Below are 7,651 nucleotides of genomic sequence, written 5' to 3'. Positions count from 1 at the left end.
AGAATGTTGAATTATGCCTTTTGTGCCAGCCTGGAAAAAAAACAACTCAAAAGGCAATGAAAAAGAATCATTTAATAATTTATTTCAAATCTTCTTGTGTGTAAGCCCCTCTGAGTTCTGTGGGTTTGAGCAGCTTTTTGAACAACTTACGGCCTTTTGGGAAATAGTACAGTGTAAAAGGAAGTCATACCTAAAATGAAACAATACATCTAGAAAAAACAGATTTCACTGTCCTGCCAGCTGTTGAAACAGTGTTGTGTACATAGGGCTGATCCCTGGGAGAAGAGGGTCTGTGCAATTCCAGAAGAGCAGCCTTGAAGACATAGGGACAGTGTCATGGTGAGGGCAGTAAGTTTACACCTTTCTGGCTTTGCTTTCTCAGACTTTGGCCAAGTCCATAACAGACCTTCTGCTCACAAGGACGATTTAAGGCAGTGGAAAGAGTTTAGAAAATTCAGTGGTAGAAGGGTAGGGAGAAGACTGCTTCCTCATCCTGTTACTGCTGTCTGTAGTTGTTCCAGGGCTGCAGTCCCAGTGCAGCAGATGGGTGTATGCAATGTGCTTTACCGGCTGGCAGCTTTCTCATCTCCTCTGAGAAAGATGCTCCATTAATACAACTAACTAACTACAGTTGTACAGTAATACACTATATATATGTGTGTGTGTTTATATATACATATATGTAAAACTAATTCTAGTTGAGATCTTCCTGCATCTTGCAATCCAAAAAAAGACATCTGATAGCTGGATGAGAAATTCAATGAGCTGCAGAGAGTGGCATGGCTTACTGTACTGATTTCTGTCAGCCACCACCTTGCCCAAAAACTATTCTGCTGGTGGTGCCTCCTCTGAATTTATAAAATGGTGCGCTCATTAGCAATTGCCAGGCACTTTCATAAGAACAAAGGGAGTTTGGTGTCCTACCCAAATTTCAGCTTGGTAATTACAGAGTGCCTTTCTGAATACCAGGAATATCAGTGATTCCTCCTGCCTTAGTCTTTCAGTTATTTGGTGTATGGCTATATTACTGACCCATTCTTTCTGACATGCTATTGCATCCCCCTTTCCACAGGAATTTACCCACTGCTTCCCTCTTTTCCCTGCACTGTAAAGTGTGTAAAGTGCTCTGCAACCTGCCCTTGTAACAGGTATGGCATAGCTGTGTAAGAAGGATACCAGTGTCAATAAAGCTGGTGTGTGGGATAGCTGGGGCTAACCCTGCCATGGGAAGAGAAGTGGAACTGCAGGAGTCACAATGAGAAATGTCGTGCCCATGTCTCCCTCCCCAAGACTTTTGCTGGTGCATTAGGTGGGGAGCACTGGCAGCCTGGAGGTAAGGGCTGCGCCTGCTCTTGGCTCACCTGTGTCTCTGGCGGCAGCAGCAAGACTGTTGTCTCTGAGGGAGGGGTTCCCCAGCTCTGTATATTGCTTATTAGTCTCTGCCTTGAGGCTGTTGATCCCTTTTTACCTGCTGAGAGAAATAATCCTGCTGGGAGGAATGTTCCCAATGAATCCCTCAGCTGTACACTGATATGGAAGGCCTACCAGGCAGTCTGGGGAACTGCTGCCAGTGCCCTTATGTCTTAGGAAGCCAAAAACAGCAGTTCATGGCCTTCTGGAGTTGGACCATTCCCTTCCACCCCTTTGGCCCATTTGTGGAGTCGGCTGTAGAGGGGAAACCCCTTGTTCTCCCGGTAGATGTAGACGCCTGTGATGGCATTCCACTGGGGGCTTGGCTGGACACCCTCCACTGGGAACTCCTGCACCAGCTCCTTCTCCTCCTTGTCCAGTGCTACGAAGCCAAAGAAGTGCTTCACATTCTTGGCTGCCAGGATCCTGGAGTGGACCTCAGCCGTGCGTCGGAAGAGCTTGTCCTCATTGGAGCGGTACTGGGCCCAGTAAGCCTCCTGCCGGTAGCTCAGCGGTGAGCAGCAGTGCTTCAGGCACTTGGTGAGGAACACCAGGACTGCAACGATGCCGATGAGCAGCCAGCCGAAGAGCTGAGAGAGAAGAGAGAGGCTGTGTTAGGACACGGCAAGGCTGTCTTACCCACTGCATGTGGTGTTTCTCCCTGTTGTGCCTACCTGGGACTCGTATCTCAGCCTCCGTGTCACCTCGTCCCTGAACTTAGTGAGGTTTGCTGGTACGTCTCTGCAGGGGAACCTGGCCAGCACCTCGGCCCCATACTCAGCGGGAAACTTGTCCAGGGAGGATGGCTTGACAAACTCGCTGAGGGCACAGATGTAAGCTTCCCCACGCAGCAGCGAGATGACTGACCAGGTGACGGGTGCCACAGCTGCACGACCCATGATGGAGCCGAAGAGCAGGAAGGTGGCAGCGGCAGAGAAGTTCTTCGTGCCACGCTTGTGGCACTCGGCCACCAGGTTCCAGGTGTGGTTGTTCCAGATGACACCGATGAGGAAGAGGGCCAGGGCTGGGACACCAATGGCAGCCAGTCCATAGATGTAGTTGCGGGCAGGGGAGCAGGGGCAATGGAAGGCAACTACCGAGAAGAGCTCCTCGCTCCCCACTGTGCCCAGGGCCACCAAACCATTGAAGATCATCACGTCTTTGCTCTTGAAGAACAAGGAGAGGAAGCGAAAGTTCTCAGCGATGAGGGCAGCCATCTCGTCCTGGGGATGAGAGGAGGTGTGTGCGGCTGTGGAGGGCTGTGCTGGCTCAACTCCCAGCACTGAGGAACACTCCAATGAGGGGTAAAATGGCCTTGTGCCAGCTGACCTGCAAGGAGCTGCTCCAGAAGCAAGACACTTTCACTGATGTCCCTTCCTCCTACCTCGTGCCCCAGGCTCAAGCTGGTTGCTAATACCAGGGATACTTCAAGAGAATGTGGAAAGAGATTCAGCCTAAGCAATACATGAAACCTCAGTCACTATAGTTTCCCACTAAGCTCTCCAAAAGTATTGCTACAGCAAAGATGAGAGGTGAGAGATCTGTTTCTGCCCCTGTCATTTGCATGGTTGTCTTTCCATCTCTTTGCTTTTAGTCACCTCCTGCAGAAGCAATTATTGTCAGCGTCACTGCCAGACTCTTGATGATCTCCCAGACCTACAATGAAGGACACCACGTTACTGGGAAAACTGGACCAGAGCACTGGCACTAGGATGTGTCTGTCTCCAGCCCTGCCACTGACTCACAGTAGCCCAGCTGCATGTGGCACGTGGGTGCTGGTGCCATGCTGCCTTGAAGGTGCTGTGTGTGGCTTTTGTCTCTCTCTTTGGACACGATGAGTTATATTAATTAATAGGCAAAGGTATGTGAGGGAGGCAGCAAGGGGTGCTGTGAGACAGCCCAGCAGGTTTGCATGCAGAGAGATGTGGTATGAGAGGCCCAGGCAGGAGCAACCTCTGCTGAGGGGTGAGGGGATGCTCTGGGGCTGTTGCTGCCAGCTTTTCTGGGAAAGCAGAGCTTATCTTGATGACCCAGGATACAAACACCAAAGGCTGATAGAGCTGGGGCAGCAATTATGTAGGAGTTTTTGCTAGGATTAGGTGTGGCAGGATGATCTGCTCTCCCATACCTGGCTGACATAATTGTACTCCTCTGTCCTGGCCTGCAGTCCCAGCTCATCGTCTTGACTACTGCCCTGAGACTGAGCTCCTCAACCTGCACACCTCAGTGCCAGAGATGTGTTTCAGTGCCCTTTGCCTGTGTATCTTCACCCAGCACAACACTAGTTATACCCCACTGACAGGCCTACAGACGCTCAGGACCAAAGGCATGTGTCTTGATTTTTTTGAAGGGCAAGGAAATAACTGGGGAATGTATCCATGCTCTCTCCATTGATGGCCATTTCCCCATCTTACTTGCAGGATGGACTTAATTAATTTCTTAGCTGGCTTTCCATCTGTGCCATATCTCCACAGGGTTTCATCTCAGGAAGCCTCAAGCACCTTATTAGCTCTGGGAACCCTCACCCATGTGATGAAACCTGCTGGCCTCAGGGAAACTTCCGTCACCAGTTTGCTGGAGACAGGAAGGACCCACGCACCCAGCTAACTGTCTCTGGCAGCTTGCAGAGCTGGCAGCGTTGGCACATATCCAGGGCTCCCAGGGATCCCTGATCTACAGCAGGACTGCCCTGAAATCTGCCCCAGTGCCAGCATCTCCCAGCTGGCATGCACAGAGCAAGCCCCAATAGCACAGACAAGACTTCAGGGACATTCATGCAGAAGAGACAAAGGCACCTTAATCTTGATCTCTTGGACTAGGCTTGCTCATGCACTGTGCTTTAATTCACTACTGGGCCTCAGTTCAATTGCTGCCCTGACAGATCCTGGTTTACCTCCTTCTGCTGTGGGGCAGCAGATGGGAATGGGGGCAGAAATTTGGCCTCTCTTCTCTCCTGTGTCTGACCCATGGCAGTCCCTTTAAAGTCACATTGTGATATTGCTGAGTTCAACTGCAAAAAGCCCTTAACGTCTTCCCGCAGCCTCCCAGTTTTCCATATGCAAAACTCCCTCTGCAAAGGGGGCAGACCACAGCGTGACAGGGAGCCAGGCCTGTCTCCAGCTCCACATTTGCTGGAACACCACATTTGCAGCCAGACGCTAAACCCACTAACTTGATCTACTTCAAGCCCCTGTTGTTAGTTACCCACAAACAGCCCCGATAAACACAGCCCTGTGACCTTCCTGCCAGCTTGGCAAACGGCAAAGCAAAAATCAGAGGTGCTGGCAAAGGGAAGTATGCTCTTTGTGGAGGGGGGGTTGCCCTGATTGGTAGTTATGGTCTGGGACAGACTGCTGGGTAGGAGGGGAGGGGAAAAGTTGTTTGCAGCAGATGATTTTTTAGGAGTCTCTTAAACTCTTTCCCCAAAACATACAAAAGCAAGAAAAAATTAAGTCACTTACTTGAAAAGTTGTTGAAACCAGTTCTGGAGCCTTCTCAGCCCCTCATGTGGTTTTTGCTCGGGCTCTGGCTGGGGGGAGTTTCTGGCAGCTCACAGGGCTGTGCAGAAGTGAGGATGCAGCTCAGCCCGGTTTGATGGATGAAATGAACTCTGCTGAAAACAGCCTTGAGAGTTTGTTAGGGCTTCCTTACTCAGTCTGAAACGTGCCCTCCGCTGTTGGCTTTTGGGAGGAGGGAGGAGGTTGTTCTCAGGCCCTGTGGTTGGGTGGGGCAAAGAACAGGCATTTGGGTTCTGCTGTGTGTAAGACTGAGGTTATGCCTTTAAAATGAAAAAAAAAAAGGAAATGAAAAGCTGAGAATGAGTCATTACCCTTTTTCAGCAGCGATGCAGCTGTGCAGTGGCTGGCTGGGATGGCCCGGAGGTTCCTGGAGAACGGGAGCAATGAGGTGCCTTGTTGAGCTGCAAAGGCAAATGGGGGATCCCCCCAGCCTGGAGGGTGGATGCAGCCCCCATGGGCTCCACGGGATGCAGTCACGGTGGTGGCAACCTCCCCAAGCAGGCAGGGGCAGGACGGGGGATGGCCATGGTCCCATGAGAAGGGTCAGAAACTGTTGTTGTAGTACATGGGAGCTGGCTGAGCCAGTGGGGAAGGCACCCGCCTGGCTGGGTTTTTGGGAGAAGTGTGAACCTACCATCACGAACTCTGTGGAGCAGCCAAGTTTTGCCTCCCCCCACCCAGGACTGAACAACAGGGCTGCTACAATGGGCTGGGAGCTGAGCAGGGCTGGGGAGCCACGCTGGGCACAGCCCACTGTCTGGCGAGCACGCTGCATTCCTGCCCAGCTCAGCTTTTCCGCTCGCTGCTTCCTCTACTTGAGCGATGCCTGCGAGGCAGCAGAGGACGCCTCACTTTCTCCTTGTGTCACTCCCTCCTCTCTGCCATCTGTCCCTCAGCTCCAGCTCTCACCCAGCCTGTTGCAGAGACTGGAGGCCCCCAGACTCCCTCCCCATCCTCCTTGTCGTCTTGTTCCCTGGGTTAAACTCTGCTCTCCCCAGTGGATGTCTTCAGCACAGGCAAATCTTTGGCAACACCCACGCTCCCCTCTGCCTGGAGCAAATCAAGGCTCGGCCCAGTGTTGGCAGTTCAGCTGATGGGATTTTTGGACCAAGTCCTCCCTCCTACCTTCAGATCTGGGGTCCCCTGGCGGGTTTTTGCAGCTCCCAGTTGTTTGGGTGCGGTACACCCCTTGGCACTCCCACACCTCTGTGCTTGTCTGGAGCACCCCGACTTGGTGGGGACCCTGGGGCTTGTTCTATGCTCAGGACACTGCTGCTAACTGGGCTCAGCACTGGGATAGCAGCCCAGCTGAAATCCCAAGGGCTGTGTTGGGTTCTTGAGGGAATTGTCTCCTCCCAGAGGCAATGAACAATGTCCCCAAAATGCAGCACGCAGAGGACAATCTGCCTGCTCTGTGAAGACTCCCTATGACTGCCGAAGTTGCTGCATGGGTGCAGAGCTCTAATCCTAAAAGACTAAATTAAAAGTCCAAAAGCTCCTCTTTGCAGATGCGTGCTATTTTATTTTGGTACCTTAATGGCTGTGCCATGGAGCCTGCCATCCCTCCATGCTTGCTGCCGTTGTGGGGACTCTGAGCATTTCCCAGTGAGCCACAAACAGCACTGAACTGCAAATAATAGGAGTGGAAACCGCCTTTATCTTTTAATCTCCTTTGCTTTGTAAATCAGGTTTTGTGCCTATTAATTTCTGGGCAGGTGCCTTAATTAAAGTTTGGGGTGTGAAGAATAGTGACAAAACCATGTCACGCTCCTTTCTCCTGGGAGTTGGCCAACTTCAGCCCGCCCTTGACTACACGCTTGCTAAGGTACTCTCACAGCAGCCAGGAGAACTTCCTTGTCATTTTGGTTCTTTGTTCTCCTCTCCCCACAGCCTCGGTGGAGTTACACACTGATAATTAAGGTTTATGCAAATGACAGCCACCTCAGTTACCAGCCAACCATAATAAGTTGTTTGAACAAGAACATCGCAGCAGAAATTTCAGGGGTATGAGCATCTTAAAAGGGATGTGGCAGGAGTAAAACTCATCCCTCAAAAGGGTTTTCCTTCTGCATGTTGGTAATAAAATCAGGGCCACTGGGAAATACTCTTCCGGGCTGCAATTTCCATAGTCATCTCAAGGGCTTGCATCCCATCATCCACAGTTTCTGTGGAAATGGGCAGCTACCATGTATTGTGTAGGTTTGACAGTGCCTTCCCAGCTTCTCCTCTGAGGGCCAGGGCTGGCTCGGCGCTGGCTGCTGTGCACTGGCAAAACACCCCACCTCATGCAGCCTCAGCACCCTGGGCTTGGCCTGGGGGCCCTTCCAGCCCTTTGCATTGCATCCAAGTAAAGAAACACCAACAGCTTTTGTAAACAGCTTTTATAAATCCTGTATCTGAGCACAGAACTTGAATGGTAAACCTGAATTATTTATTTGGCTACTTAAACAAACACCCAGGTGGGTTTTTAACAACAGTCTTTGTGTCAGGGAAGAATCCAGGAAAAATTGTAAGAACAAACTGTCCTGAGGCAGATTTATGGAAGGGGCTTAGCCTGGCCCACTCCCTCCCCCCACCCTGCTGCAGAATGATATCTGCTCTCCTGGTCTAGACACTTTCTTCAAGGAGCATCTCTGTGGACTCATCATTGAATAGTCCTTATGACACTAACCATGCTGTTCCCATCACATGTAGTGGGATATGGGATATTCCTTCACTAGCTC

At 51.1% G+C, this 7,651-nt stretch overlaps 1 protein-coding gene across 2 annotated transcripts; it reads right to left on the bottom strand.

Moving 5' to 3' along the window:
* Positions 1-5,153, bottom strand: CALHM2 (calcium homeostasis modulator family member 2). 2 transcript variants are annotated; one of them, XM_071563298.1, is made up of 3 exons: positions 4,872-5,153; positions 2,085-3,066; positions 1-2,000 (listed from the first exon to the last, which is right to left on the bottom strand). In XM_071563298.1, exons 2-3 carry the CDS (start codon positions 2,625-2,627, stop codon positions 1,584-1,586), a joined length of 960 nt encoding a protein of 319 aa, XP_071419399.1. In that variant the 5' UTR covers positions 2,628-3,066; positions 4,872-5,153; the 3' UTR covers positions 1-1,583. The 2 variants fall into 2 exon arrangements, with proteins under 2 accessions (XP_071419399.1, XP_071419400.1); XM_071563299.1 differs by having other exon boundaries at positions 2,085-2,633.
* Positions 5,154-7,651: the final 2,498 nt, after the last annotated feature.

The sequence above is a fragment of the Pithys albifrons genome, chromosome 9 (assembly GCF_047495875.1).
Source record: "Pithys albifrons albifrons isolate INPA30051 chromosome 9, PitAlb_v1, whole genome shotgun sequence".
Classification (NCBI taxonomy): Eukaryota; Metazoa; Chordata; class Aves; order Passeriformes; family Thamnophilidae; genus Pithys; species Pithys albifrons.
The sequence above is the reverse complement of the archived record's forward strand: the minus strand, read 5'-3'. Positions and strand labels throughout refer to the sequence as shown.

Coding starts and splice junctions, on each gene's coding strand:
- CALHM2 (XM_071563298.1), bottom strand. CDS start 2,627: ATGGCTGCCCTCATCGCTGAGAACTTTCGCTTCCTCTCCTTGTTCTTC. Junction 2,001..2,084: donor GGCTGAGATACGAGTCCCAG/GTAGGCACAACA, acceptor CTTCTCTCTCAG/CTCTTCGGCTGGCTGCTCAT.